This window comes from Esox lucius, chromosome 21 (assembly GCF_011004845.1).
Source record: "Esox lucius isolate fEsoLuc1 chromosome 21, fEsoLuc1.pri, whole genome shotgun sequence".
NCBI lineage: Eukaryota > Metazoa > Chordata > Actinopteri > Esociformes > Esocidae > Esox > Esox lucius.
This window is the reverse complement of record NC_047589.1, coordinates 32241915-32257854: the sequence shown is the minus strand read 5'-3', so window position 1 is coordinate 32257854 and position 15940 is coordinate 32241915. Positions and strand designations below refer to the sequence as shown.

At 41.7% G+C, this 15940-nt stretch overlaps 1 protein-coding gene across 1 annotated transcript; it reads left to right on the top strand.

Moving 5' to 3' along the window:
• The first annotated feature begins 5798 nt into the window (after window positions 1-5798).
• Window positions 5799-15936, top strand: LOC117593658. The gene is made up of 5 exons (XM_034289489.1): window positions 5799-5953; window positions 7308-7396; window positions 13410-13735; window positions 15830-15894; window positions 15930-15936. The coding sequence occupies exons 1-5, from the start codon at window positions 5949-5951 to the stop codon at window positions 15934-15936; spliced, it is 492 nt and encodes a 163-aa protein (XP_034145380.1). The 5' UTR covers window positions 5799-5948.
• The last annotated feature ends 4 nt before the right edge of the window (window positions 15937-15940 follow it).

The following is a 15940-nucleotide window of genomic DNA, read 5'->3' as shown; positions in this document are numbered from 1 at the left end:
GTCATGGATTAAAATCCTGCAGCGCACGCAAGGTCCCCCTGCTCAAGCCAGCGCATGTCCAGGCCCGTCTGAAGTTTGCCAATGACCATTTGGATGATCCAGAGGAGGAATGGGAGAAAGTCATGTGGACTGATGAGACAAAAATAGAGCTTTTTGGTCTAAACTCCACTCACCGTGTTTGGAGGAAGAAGAAGGATGAGTACAACCGCAAGAACACCATCCCAACCGTGAAGCATGGAGGTGGAAACATCTTTCTTTGGGGATGCTTTTCTGCAAAGGGGACAGGACGACTGCACCGTATTGAGGGGAGGATGGATGAGGCCATGTATCTCGAGATCTTGGCCAACAACCTCCTTCTCTCAGTGAGAGCATTGAAGATGGGTCGTGGCTGGGTCTTCCAGCATGACAACGACCCAAAATACACAGCCAGGGCAACTAAGGAGTGGCTCCGTAAGAAGCATATCAAGGTCCTGGAGTGGCCTAGCCAGTCCCCAGACCTGAACCCAATAGAAACATTTTGGAGGAAGCTGAAAGTCCGTATTGCCCAGCAACAGCCCCGAAACCTGAAGGATCTGGAGAAGGTCTGTATGGAGGAGTGGGCCAAAATCCCTGCTGCAGGGTGTGCAAACCTGGTTAAGAACTACAGGAAACGTATGCTCTCTGTAATTGCAAACATTAATTACTTACAAATCATACAATGTGATTTTCTGGATTTTTGTTTTAGATTCCGTCACTCACAGTTGATGAGTACACTTGCTAAAAATTACAGACCTCTACATGCTTTGTAAGTAGGAAAACCTGCAAAATCGTCAGTGTATCAAATACTTGTTCTCCCCACTGTACATGTCATAGGGACCCACCCTACAGTATGAAAATACATGCGATGGGGACTCACCCTACAGTATGAAAATACATGCCATGGGGAACCACCCTACAGTATGAAAATACATGCCATGGGGAACCACCCTATAGTATGAAAATACATGCCATGGGGAACCACCCTACAGTATGAAAATACATGCCATGGGGAACCACCCTACAGTATGAAAATACATGCCATGGGGAACCACCCTACAGTATGAAAATACATGCCATGGGGAACCACCCTAGAATATGAAAATACATGTCATAGGGAACCACCCTACAGTATGAAAACATTTTTATCCCCTGCTGATTTTGTAAAAAAATGATCAGTCTATATATTTACTGATAGGTTTATTTGAACAGTGAGAGACAGAATAAGAACAAAAAAATCCAGAAAAATGCATGTTAAAAATGTTATAAATTTATTTGCATTTTAATGAGTGAAATAAGTATTTCTCAATCAGAACGATTTCTTGCTCCCAGGTGTCTTTTATACAGGTAACAAACAGATTATGAGCACACCATTAAAGGGAGAGCTCCTAATCTCAGCTTGTTACCTGTATAAAAGACACCTGTCCACAGAAGCAATCAATCAATCAGATTCCAAACTTTCCACCATGGCCAAGACCAAAGAGCAGTCCAAGGATGTCAGGGACAAGATTGTAGACCTACACAAGGCTAGAATGGGCTAAAAGACCATTGCTAAGCAGCTTGGTGAGAAGGTGACAACAGTTGATGCGATTATTCGCAAATGGAAGAAACACAAAAGAACTGTCAATCTCCCTCGGTCTGAGGCTCCATGCAAGATATCACCTCGTGGAGTTGCAATGATCATGAAAACGGTGAGGCATGAGCCCAGAACTACATGGGAGGATCTTGTCAATGATTTCAAGGCAGCTGGAACCATAGTCACCAAGAAAACAATTGGTAACACACCACATCATGAAGGACTGAAATCCTGCAGCGCACAGGAGCGTATAGGCCCGTCTGAAGTTTGCTAATGAACATCTGAATGATTCAGAGGAGAAATGGGTGAGTGTTATGGTCAGATGAGACCAAAATCGAGCTCTTTGGCATCAATTCAAGTCACTGTGTTTGGAGGAGGAGGAATGCTGCCTATGACCCCAAGAACACCATCCCCACCGTCAAACATGGAGGTGGAAACATGCTATGAGGGTGTTTTTCTGCTAAGGGGACAGGACAATTTCCCCGCATCAGAGGGACGATGGATGGGGCTATATACCATCAAATCTTTGGTGAGAACCTCCTTCACTCAGCCAGGTCATTGAAAATGGGTCGGGATGGGTATTCTAGCATGACAATGACCCAAAACACACGGCCAAGACAACAAAGGAGTGGCTCAAAGAAGCACATTTTAAGGTCCTGGAGTGGCTTAGCCAGTCTCCAGACCTTAATCCCATAGGAAATCTGTGGAGGGAGCTGATGGTTCGAGTTGCCAAACGTCAGCCTCGAAACCTTAATGACTTGGAGAAGAATTTAGGAGGACATGAGGTCCTGGCCCACACCTGAGGAGTACCTGGCTTGAAAGACCTGTTGTTGTCCCTGTCCCAAGTCCTCCTGGTTGTGTTGCAGATCAAGACGGCACCTGACGATTTCAGCTGCCACTGTGCTGACATCTCCTCCTTCCCTGTGTTGTCCCTGTCCTTGTCCATTTGGTCATGCTTCCGACCTGGACTGAGTTTAAATAGACTCTGGACTCAAACATGCATTTATTAATTATTACAATTTGTGCACTTAATATTTTCACCCGGCACAGTCAGAAGAGGACTGGTCACCCCTCTGAGCCTGGGTCCTCTCTAGGTTTCTTCCTAAAATTCGACCTTCTTAGGGAGTTTTTCCTAGCCACTGAAATTCAACACTACTGTTGTTTGCATCTTGGGGTTTAAGGCCGGGTGTTTTGTAAAAGCACTTTGTGACAACTGCTGATGTAAAAAGGGCTTTATAAATACATTTGAATGATTGATTGAGAAGATCTGCAAAGAGGAGTGGGACAAAATCACTCCTGAGATGTGTACAAACCTGGTGGCCAACTACAAGAAATGTCTGACCTCAGTGATTGCCAACAAGGGTTTTGCTACCAAGTACTAAGTCATGTTTTACAGAGGGGTCAAATATTTATTTATTAAATGTAAATCAATTCATAAAATTTTTGAGATGCGTTTTTCTGGATTTCTTTGTTGTTATTCTGTCTCTCACTGTTCAAATAAACCTGTCATTAAAATTATAGACTAATCATTTCTTTGTCGGCAGGCAAACGTACAAAATCAGCAGGGGATCAAATAATTTTTTTCCCTCACTGTACATGCCATGGGGAACCACCCTAGAGTATGAAAATACATGCTATGGGGATCCACCCTAGAGTATGAATATACATGCCATGAGGAACCACCCTACAGTATGAAAATACATGTCATAGGGAGCCACCCTAGAGTATGAAAATACATGCTATGGGGAACCACCCTAGAGTATGAAATTACATGTCATGAGGAATCACCCTACAGTATGAAAATACATGCTATGGGTTGTCGGGAGATGCAGTGAAAGGATAATGTATGAATAGAGGAGCACGAGTGCATTTAAATTGTAAATGTTTTACAGCTAATAGATGAGCGGCACATTTTACCCTGTATCAACATCTACCTTGTGAATTACCACTATTCTATATATACACTCACCTAAAGGATTATTAGAAACACCATACTAATACTGTGTTTGACCCCCTTTCACCTTCAGAACTGCCTTAATTCTACGTGTCATTGATTCAACAAGGTGCTGAAAGCATTCTTTAGAAATGTTGGCCCATATTGATAGGAGAGCATCTTGCAGTTGATGGAGATTTGTGGGATGCACATCCAGGGCACGAAGCTCCCGTTCCACCACATCCCAAAGATGCTCTATTGGTTTGAGATCTGGTGACTGTGGGGGCTATTTCAGTACAGTGAACTCATTGTCATGTTCAAGAAACCAATTTGAAATGATTCGAGCTTTGGGACATGGTGCATTATCCTGCTGGAAGTAGCCATCAGAGGATGGGTACATGGTGGTCATAAAGGGATGGACATGGTCAGAAACAATGCTCAGGTAGGCCGTGGCATTTTAATGATGCCCAATTGGCACTAAGGGGCCTAAAGTGTGCCAAGAAATCATCCCCCACACCATTACACCACCACCACCAGCCTGCACAGTGGTAACAAGGCATGATGGATCCATGTTCTCATTCAGTTTATGCCAAATTCTGACTCTACCATCTGACTGTCTCAACAGAAATCGAGACTCATCAGACCAGGCAACATTCCTCCAGTCTTCAACTGTCCAATTTTGGTGAGCTCGTGCAAATTGTAGCCTCTTTTGCCTATTTGTAGTGGAGATGAGTGGTACCCGGTGGGGTCTTCTGCTGTTGTAGCCCATCCGCCTCAAGGTTGTGCGTGTTGTGGCTTCACAAATGCTTTGCTGCATACCTCGGTTATAACGAGTGGTTATTTCAGTCAAAGTTGCTCTTCTATCAGCTTGAATCAGTCGGCCCATTCTCCTCTGACCTCTAGCATCAACAAGGCATTTTCGCCCCCACAGGACTGCCGCATACTGGATGTTTTTCCCTTTTCACACCATTCTTTGTAAACCCTAGAAATGGTTGTGCGTGAAAATCCCAGTAACTGAGCAGATTGTGAAATACTCAGACCGGCCCGTCTGGCACCAACAACCATGCCACGCTAAAAATTGCTTAAATCACCTTTCTTTCCCATTCTGACATTCAGTTTGGAGTTCAAGAGATTGTCTTGACCAGGACCACACCCCTAAATGCATTGAAGCAACTGCCATGTGATTGGTTGATTAGATAATTGCATTCATGAGAAATTGAACAGGTGTTCCTAATAATCCTTTAGGTGAGTGTAGTGCTCTACTGTTGACCACTATTCCCTATGTAGTGCACTACAGTTGATCACTACTCTATATATGGTGCACTACTGTTGACCACTATTCCCTATGTAGTGCACTACAGTTGACCACTATTCTATATAGTGCACTACTATTGACCACTATTCTATACAGTGCACTACTATTGACCACTATTCTATATATAGTGCACTACTGTTGACCACTATTCTTTATGTAGTGCACTACTATTGACCACTATTCTTTATGTAGTGCACTACCGTTGACCACTATTCTATATAGTGCACTACTATTGACCACTATTCTATATATAGTGCACTACTGTTGACCACTATTCTTTATGTAGTGCACTACAGTTGACCACAATTCTTTATGTAGTGCACTACTATTTACCACTATTCTTTCTGTAGTGCACTACCATTGACCACTATTCTATATATTGCATTACTATTGACCACTATTATTTAAATAGTGCACTACTATTGACCACTATTCTTTTTGTAGTGCACTACTGTTGACTACAACACACACAAACACACATAGAAAGACACACTCATGTCTTTTATAAGATCTGGCCACAGGCTATTTGTGTTGTTTGCATTCATTTTAGTTGTGATCCTCTCTTCTTCCTCTACCTTCTCCCCTCTTTCATTACATGTTTCAGGAGTAATACCATCTCTAGGAACTGTCTAGCCAAACATCCTGAGTGCCAGCTGCTGTCTTGAACACACATACACACACAGCACAAGCACAACACACCAGACATGCACAACACACCAGACACACACACAGCACAAGCACAACACAACAGACACTCATAACACATACACTTTCATTGTCCTTCATTACTGTTGGGTGTGTCACAGGTTGCAGGAGTTTCAATTTCAGAACTTTTGATTTCCTGAACTTTCACAAGCTGGAGACAGACAGACACGCAGACAGACAGATAGGCAGGCAGACAGAAGCTTGGGAGATGTGTTAAAGCCGAGAGGGTGTCCACATACTGGTTTAGGAGCAGCTGTGGGAGAGTCGAGGATAAAATAGGAGAAGACAATCCTGGATATTAGCATTGTTCTGGGTTATTGAAGATGGACAAATGCCATCCAAGAGTGGCGAGAGGAAAAAGGACAATTCCCCCTTAATAACACACACACACACAACATCAAAGCATGAGGTAAGTTCACAGATTTTTCTTAAAATCTTTTAATGTGCTTTGTTGTTTGTGTCCTGGGTTTGAGTATATGTTTGTGGGGCAGTGCAGCGGTTCTTTAGGAAATTAACCAGATGTTTAGATAATTTACATTTAGAATAAGTCTAAAAAGAGAGAAAAGATTCTTAACTACACAGCAAACTTAAAATAAACATTCCTTCCTCTGTGCAGTTAGAGTATGGTTATGGTATGGTTAGGTCAGGTTAGGTTAGGGTATGGTTATGACATGATTAGGGCATGGTTAAGGTATGTTTACGTTATGGTTAGGTCAGGTTAGGGTATGGTTAGGGAATAGTTAGGGTATGGATACAGTATGGTTAGGTTAGGGTTGAAATTCTTACACACTAGCTCACACAGCACACACACACAAACTGGCCCGGTGTATTTATAGTTGTATAGTAGTAACACAATCCTGTCAGCTCAACCCTGCCCTGCAGTGGGTCCAAAGAAAGCTTGTGTTGTAAATGGGTGTGTGTTTGTGTGAGCGCATGTGTAGCTATCTTACTAGAACTGTGTGAACAGGAAGTCCTCCCCAGTTTAGTAGCCAAGGAAAAATCAGTGCCATTTTGCGCATTTAAAACAACAATGCTATTTTATGCTCAAGGTTAGGAGTTAGGTTTAGATTTTGGATTAGTTCACCGATCATTTGCCAAATTCCACACATTGTGAACCAATTATGCACCTGCTGATTATTACAGTTTTTGCCAATTCCTTACAAACTGAAAGTGAATGCTTAGACAAATGCATTCTTAACTTTAACATGCTTTAAACAAAGGAACCAAAATACCAAAATGTTCTGCACTTTATTTGTAATTCTGCAACACACTTCGCAAAACATTACATACTTTCTTACATTAGACACTTCATTCAAGAATGAAATCTCTAAAGAAACCACTTCTGCAAAATGCAAAACATACCTGGACATACCTGGACATGAAAACATGTATATATATGAGATACTTCATAAAGGTGGATATATTTCTTCAGTATATTTTAAGTGTTGATGTGGCCATTTCTTACTCTTGATTACTCAAATACCAATCCAGGATGTGCCAATATCTTCCAAGGAAGACAATCCACCATCTCTTCTGGGTATTTGTGTTTGTTGGACACACCTGAATGCACACACATAACAGTCAACTACATGTTTATGACTGCATAAAACAGAGTTTGGTATTAAGTGAAAGATATCGGAAGATAGGACAGAATATGGAGAGGGGAGAGACAGGAAGGAGAAAGAACGGCAAGAGAGACAGGGGAAAAATAAGACAGACATGGAGGTAGAAAGTTTAACCGTGCTCTTGTTTTTGTGTTTCAGTAGAATGCAACGCTGTGAAACCCCAACCAACATGAAGTTGACCCTTCACTTCCTCACTTTCTATTGGCTGATCTTCACTTTCACCCCAGGTACAAATGTGGGAGGGGGAAAGAGTGAGATACAGGTGGGAGGAGACAGAGTTAAAGAGATGGGGAGAATGCGAGGGAGTGGAGAATGCGAGGGAGGGGAGAATGCGAGGGAGGGGAGAATGTGAGGGAGGGGAGAATGTGAGGGAGGGGAGAATGCGTGGGAGGGGAGAAGGAGAGCGAGGGGAGAAAGAGAAGGGGAGGGGAGAAGGAGAGGGAGGGAAGAAGGAGAGGGAGGGGAGAAGGAGAGGGAGGGGAGAATGTGAGGGAGGGGAGAAGGAGATGCCTTAAAGTTCTAGATTAAACAAATGCATGGACCTGTCTCTGCATCTGTCTAAGAGAATGAGTTTGTAATTCAGGCATTTTATGTTGTTATCAATGTCAATGTCAACTTTATTCATAAAGCACATTTGAAACAACTGTCGTTGACCAAAGTGCTGTACAGGACAAAATATCAAAGTATACAAAATATATGAAATTTACAGGTTACGTAGATACACATAAAATTAGGTAGATACACATAACAAGACACAGACAAAATAGCAGCACAGACATTTAATGCACATTCAGCTAAGATTAAAAGCCATAGTAAAAAGGTGCATCTTTAGAAATTACTTAAAAGTGTGTATAGTCACGGCATTTCAAATATGCAGTGGTAGGCTATTCCAGAGGATGGGACCACCCACCGCAAAAGCTTGATTCCCTCTAGTTTTTAGCCTGGCTTTTGGGACAACTAGAAGTAACTGGTTAGCTGAGCTCAGTGCTCGGGCTGAAGAATGACGATGTAAAAGTTCAGACAGATATAAAGGGGCCAATCCATTTAAAACCTTAAAGACAAGCATTAAAATCTTAAAATCAATCCTGAAATGAGCAGGAAGCCAATGGAGGGAGGCCAGAATTGGTATTATGTGCTCCTGTTTTCTTATAGCAGTTAAAGGTCGAGTTAGGGTTTTCTGATCCACCCCCAGGTACAAGGAATTACAGTAATCCAGCCAAGACGTAATAAATGCAGGGATAACTTTCTCAAAATCCCTCGGAGGAAGATATACCTTAACCTTTGCCAAAAGTCTTAGCTGAAAGAAGTTAGATTTCACTACTAGACCTGGTTGTATAAGTGTGCACACCATTAACTAATACTTTGTTGAAGCACCTTTTGATTATATTACAGCACTCAGTCCTTTTGGGTAGGAGTCTATTAGCATGGGACATCTTGACCAGGCAATATTTGCCCACTCTTCTTTGCAAAAGGGCTCCAAATCTGTTAGATTGTGAGGACATCTCCTGTGCACAGCCCTCTTCAGATCACCCAACAGATGTTCAATTGGATTCAGGTCTGGGCTCTGGCTGGGCCATTCCAAAATGTTAATCATCTTCTGGTGAAGCCATGCTTTTGTGGATTTGGATGTGTGCTTTGGGTTGTTGTCGTGCTGAAATGTGAACTTCCTCTTCATCTTTCTAACTGACGCCTGAAGGTTTTATGACAAAAATGTCTGGTATTTGTAACTGTTCATAATTTCCTCCACCCTGACTAAGGCCCCGGTTCCAGCTGAAGGAAAACAGCCCCAAAGCATGATGCTGCCACCACCTGCTTCACTGTGGGTATGGTGTTCTTTGGGTGAGTGTTTTTGTGCCAAGCATACCTTTTGGATTTATGGCCAAAAAGTTCAACCATGGTTTCTTCAGACCATAACGCATTTTCCCACATGCTTTTGGGGTCTGTTTTTGCAAACTTCAGCCGGGCTTGGATGTTTCTCTTTGTAAGAAAAGGCTTCCGTCTTGCCACCCTACCCCATAGCGCATTCATATGAAGAATACGGGACATTGTTGTCACACGTAGCACACAGCCAGTACTTGCCAGAAATTCCTGCAGTTCCTTTAATGTTGCTGTAGGCCTCTTGGAAGCCTCCCTAACCAGTTTTCTTCTCGTCTTTCAGAAAGTTTGGAGGGACGTCCAGTTCTTGGTAATGACTCTGTTGTGCCATATTTTCTCCACTTGATGATGACTGTCTTCACTGTGTTCCATGGTATATCTAATGCTTTGGAAATTATTTTGTACCCTTCTCCTGACTGATATATTTCAACAATGAAATCCCTCTGATACTTTGGAAGTTCTCTGCGGGCCATGGCTTTTGCTCTGAGATGCAACTAAGAAAATGTCAGGAAAATCCTACTAGAACAGCTGAACTTTATTTGTGATTAATCAGAGTCACTTTAAATAATGGCAGGTTTGTAATGACTTCTATTTAACATGAGTTTGAATGTGATTGGTTCATTCTGAACCCAGCCACATCACCAGTTATAATAGGGTGTGCAGACTTATGCAAACAGGTTATTTTAAGGTTTTTATTTTTCATTTTTCCCCTTGAAGATTTCAGTTAGTTTTTTTCAATTGAATTGTTCACATTATAGGTCACATTAAAAGTGGAAAAAGTTCTGGCATGATTTATTTTTGTCTCATTTTTTCACATCACAAAAACTTGGCATTTTAACAGGGGTGTGTAGACCTTTATATCCACTGTATTTAGTGAAAAAGGATGGGGACCCCACAAGTGAGAGGTGCCGTAGTCTATGAAAATTTGGCTAGGTTGCCCTTGCCCTATTTCTGGGTGTGTTCAAGCTGCTTTTAAACATGCTGTAGTACAGCCTCTTATTAAAAAAATAAACCTGGATCCTTATGTTCTTTCAAATTTTAGGCCCATCTCTAAGCTACCTTTACTCTCTAAAGTACTAGAGAGAGCAGTTCTTAACAAATTGACAATGTTTTTAGAAAATCATGATACCCAGGAAAAGTTTCAGTCTGGATTCAATAGTACTGAAATGGCACTCTTAAGAGTTTTTAAACTTGAAACTTTTGACTCAGGGAGCCCCGCTATTCAAGTGCTTCTGGACCTGTCTGCAGCCTTTGACACGGTGGATTATAGGATTCTCTTGAAATGCCTTGAACAGTCCATTGGCATCAAAGGAACTGTCCTGGAATGGTTCGAGTCATACCTGACTGAGTTTTTTGTATTAATCAGAATAAGAATACTGGGCCCAACCATATCAAAAACATATTTTAAAAGACAAGAGGGAATGGTATCCAGGGGAGTTTGTGGGGCGCATGGTACAAACTACCTTTGTTAATAATGAAAGTGATACAGCCTCAAACTGATCGAAGACAGCTGAGAAAGTAGAGGGAGCAGCAGGGTCTAGGGTTTAGAGCAGCAATCTTTCCAATAACATGATGTCTTACAATCCTAACACACTTTGGCTGATGGAACAATACAAGCCGCGCTACTGGGGTTTATCAGAGAGTTAAGAGAATTGAAGAGAACCTAAGGCCTATAATTAGTGTTGAAAACAAGGTTTGATATAAATTGTGCTTTTGCAGCTGTAACAGCCCTCAGATAGTACAGCAGTCAAGTAGCATTCCTAGGGAAACCTGGAGTTTATCCTTCCATTTTCTTTCAGCTCGTCTAAGTGAATGTCTGAGAGTGCGGGTACTGTCGTTTAGCCAAGGCTCTAAAGATGGCTTTGCACGTTTAGATTAGAACGGCGCAACAGAGTCTAAGATATCATTGCAAGTGGAATGCATGAGAGTAGTAAAAGAGCACAGCTATCATTTAGATTACACAACATAGACTCATTAAAAGCATTAGAAAAATGCAACAAAGTTACGGGGTTAATCGCAAGCAATGTACGTGCAGGAACAACATTTTCAGCCTTAGAGCAGGGAACTGTGACTGTGATCAAAACAGGCAGGTGATCTGATATACAAATATCACACATTTCAGTGACGTGGACACACAAACCGTAGGACAACAGGGTCCAGTGTGTGCCCTTTATCATGTGTCAGACCAGTGTGATGGCAGTTTCATTGATCAGAACTCAGAAGGAGGAAGTACAGAGACAAAATTCTCTTGGCATAATTACGTTTATTTATTTGCAAATAGAGAGACGCATCAAACGCTTACAAATATAATCATCCGAGATGTCTCTAACATAATACATGAACAGTCAGTCAGTAGACACAGAATGACAGGTCGGATCCTGCGACCTCTGGAATCCAGTAGATTCCTGACTGCAGGAATACGGTACCATATACTGCCAGGATTAGTCGTATATGAGGGCATTGTGTAAGCTTTTAGTCTCGCCAGCACACCTCCCCACTTTCCCCGTCTCTTCAGGCGTTCTCTTAAAACTATTTTTACGAGGGTAGGCACAAGGTAGGTCATTTAGATGAGAAGGGAGGGAGATCTGTAATCTGCTCTCCCAAGTCATGCTTTAGCAGCAGCAAATCAACTGTCTCTTGGATGCTAAAAAGAGCTTGGCGATCACAAACGAATAACGCACCCACATTACAACGACAAATACATATAAACAAAGCAACAACAAACACAATACTGAGCAGACGATTGGCCGCAAATACTGGCGCCATCTTGCTTGTCATAAGCAACCCTGTCTGGCTGCCATCTGAATATTCACATTGTTCTCTCTGTATTTGTATTGTTCTCTCTATCATAACAATATCTTACGACAGTTAATTCTATATTTTGAAGAGGTGCTAAACATAAGTCAAGTCAATAAGTTGAATAAAAGATTACGTTTCAGGTAAAAATATATCCTGCCAAAATAGTTCCTCCAATGTTGAAGGGGTAAAACGAGAATCTGCTCAGTCACTTTATCAAATTCACAGCAGAAACAGTTTGGACAGTTGCTTGTAAAAAATCCATGAACACCACAAGTACACAGCTGCTATTTTCAGCCAAGATCTTAATGATCAATGTAGTAGTGCCTATTTACATTGTACCTCTGTTAAACATACTACTCTTATTATTGTCTAACATCTGTAAACATCCTTCATACAGACCATCTGAGCACTGGCATGGAGACAACAAAGGAAGATCCCAAAAAAGTGGAGCAATGGTGCACTGAACAATTCATCATTTAAATCTAAAGACACTGTCACATCTGATGACGTTAGAATTGCTTCAACAGTGCCTTTATCAGGGTTAGCCTTGCATTTGAATATGTTCACTCCATCTGCCAGCTTCTATATCTCCCTCAGAGCATCTACTTCAACTCCCTGTAGAGCACCTACTATATCTTCAACAATGCATTTACTAGCCCAGACTCAGAAGTTGCTACAAAATCTTGGACTCATGGAATTTGGACAACACCTTCCATCCTTCCACCTTTCAAATAGAACAAGATAAACCCCAACTGTTAAATCTCAATCTTGCTCAGCATTTTCTAAAGTTTTGAATGTCAATTAACCTGCCGTTTTCAATCCCAAAGTGTTTTCCCTGCAGGTCGACCAGGCTTCAGAGCTGGCCTTGGCTGTGCTCCCAACAACATTGAAGGTCCTAAACAACATCATACAACCCGTTTGCAAAAATGTTGGGATGCTGCGTAAAATGCAAATAAAAACAGAATGCAATGATGTGCAAATCATTTAATCCCTCTATTTAATTGAAAATAGTACAAAGACAACATTTCTAATGTTGAAACTGAGAAATGTTATTGTTTTTGGAAATATACATGCCCATTTTGAATTTCATGCAAACAACATGTTTCAAAATAGTTGGGACTAAGGCATGTTTACCACAGTGTTGCATCACTTCTTCTTTTAATAATACTCGTTTGTGAACTGAGGACACTTGCTGTTGTTTTGTAAGTGAAATGTTTTCCCATTCTTGCTTGATATAGGATTTCAGCTGCCCAACAGTGTGGGTTCTCCTTTGTTGTATTTTATGTTTCATAATGCACCAAATCTTTTCAATGGGGGACAGGTCTGGACTGCAGGCAGGCCAGTTTATTACCTGGACTCTTTTACTACGGAGCCATGCTGTTGTAATACGTGCAGATTGTTGATTGGCATTGTCTTGCTAAAATAAGCAAGGCCTTCCCTGAAAAAGACATAATCTGGATGAATTGCTCCAAAACCTGTAGTATAGTTTTTGACCTGCTGTTTTTTTGTTTCTTTGCTGCTCATTTGTTTTGCACTCTCTTTCTTTACGTTTGTCTTTCTCCCCAGGTATGTGTTATTTCCTGGGTGACAGTAAAGCGGTGTTGAGTGGTTGTGCTGAGCACTGGATGCTGCAGGATGGCGTTGTCCTGCCTTTCCTCTACAAGATGACCGCTTGTGTTCATGTTAGAGTGGTCGTCCCTGGTGATTGGATAGCCTTCCAGTATAGCTCTGTTTTTGCCCCAAAACCTGAGCTGGGATTGGAGGGCGACAAGGATGCTGTCTACGCTTGGCTACTGGGAGTCCGACACCGTTTCCCGCTATCACTCACGCCCACATACTGGCACCAGCTGTGTCTCCATAGAGAAGTGTTGCACAACTCGTTCAGTCTGGAGGTAAATACACAGCAACCTGAAATACAACATGATATACCATTTTTTAAATACACTTTTAGAAGAGTTTGACGCTTTTCATGAAGCTGGCTAGGAACTCTGCTATCCTAGTTTCAAGAGGAAGCTGGCCAGGCACTCTGCTATCCTAGCCTCAAGGGGAAGCTGGTTTTGGGTTATAGCACAGGCAGGAGATTTGACTGGGCTGAACAGGAGCTGGTTAGGGATGGCCAGGTGAGCAGATGGCAGAACGAAGAGTAGAGGTCAGGGATGTTTCAACATTGCCTGAGAGGGGCAGTTCCAATTTCTGCTCAGTAGGCAAGCAACATGGTCTTTGTAGTGGACACAATCTTCAACTGCATGCCAGTGTTGTAGAATAGGAACCTTGAACACCTGGCTAAAGCATTCTGGCTTTAGCATTCTGGCTTCAGCATTCTGGCTTAAGCTTTCTGGATCCTGTTGGATCTACAGGACAACAACATTAACTACCACAGCTATGCCGATGATACTCAAATATATATGGCTCTCAAACCATATGACAACAGATCAATAGACTCACTGTGTCACTTTATAGAGCACATAAATACATGGATGAAACTAAATTGTCTACAATTAAACCAAGATAAAACAGAGATTATTGTGTTTGGTAACAAAATTAAGAGAACTAGTATAAGTAAAGAGCTGGATTCTCGGGCTCCTTATATCCAGGGAGCAAGGGCATAATCTTGGTGTTCTGATAGACTCAGACCTCACATTTAACAGTCATATCAAAGTGTTCACCAAAACAGCATTCTATCACCCAGAATCAAAGGCCTGGTGTCACAAAAAAACCAAAAGAAGCTCATCCATGCTTTTATCTCTAGTAGGGTTGACTACTGAAATGGCCTCTTAACTGGACTCCCCAAAAAGACTGTAAAACAGCTGCAGCTCATTCAGAATGTTAACCAGGACCAAGAGAACAGAGCACATCACTCCGGTTCTTAAATCTTTGCACTGACTTCCAGTCAGTTACAGAATAGATTTCAAAGTGGTGCTTTTATTCACTGAATGGTTTAGGCCCCAAATACATTTCTGATATGTTTGAAGAATATTAACCAAGCAGGGCTCTTAGATCCACAGGTCAGCTAGTAGAGCCCAGAGTCCAAACTAAACATGGAGAAGCTGCGTTTAGCACTTATGCTCTACACAACTGGAATAAACTACCAGAAGATCTTAGACGTGCCCCAAACGTATCAATTTTTTAATCCAGGTTAAAAACACTTTTTCCATGCGCCTATGACTGAGCACTTAAACTTAACCACACTGTTTAGCCTTAAAGCTTTAATAGCCTCCTATGTTTTAATCCCTTTTTTATTCTATTTCTATTTTCTTATTTTATGTTTTCTTATTATTATGTTGTTTTGTTGTTTTCATTTGAGTGTTGTTTTTTTCTTAGTAAAGCACATTGAATTGCTTCTATGTATGAATTCTGCTTTATAAATAAACATGCTTGCTGGATCTAAGGAGGACCTGGGGGAGATTTGGGGGAAGGGGTGGGGGTACATGACCCCCCACAATATTACACATGGGGGGGGGGGGGTCATGATCTCCCTGTGGAAGAGTGAAAATCCTGGCAAAAATGCTCACTATAATGACAGAAACTGTCCAACAGGTCAGCAACACTGTCCTTTAGGAAGGTGTGAATGTGTCAAGAGCAAAATGAGTTGGCTTTAAAATCTTTATTGTGGACAGATTAAACAAAGATTAACCAGGTAGATGGCAGGAGAAATGGGGAGACATAAATGCACTGCCATACCAGCTCATTGGTAAACTATGGTCATGTTGTGATTTGGGCATGTATAGCAGTCACTTGCAAGACAGTGAAACTGGCTCACTTGTCTTCACTGATGGCAGAAACAGAAAAAATGAGTTCCTATAGAGTGCACATCTGAAGGTTTTGGAGCTCCTTCCAAATCTCCCTCTCATCTTAACTGAGGAGAAGAGAAACGGGGTGAGGTCTTTATGAAAGTCTGCACACCAAAACAACTGCCAGGATGTTATCCTGTATTGTATTATCTTGTATTGTATTATCCTGAATTACTTATTATCTTGTATTAATAGATTGATGGGGACATAGTTGCTGAGAGAACAGTTATTGCCAAGGTGATTACCACCACTGGATTGCTGCGATTGGGCTGCTTGCCTACGGACCGCCCCCCAGGAGTTAAAATT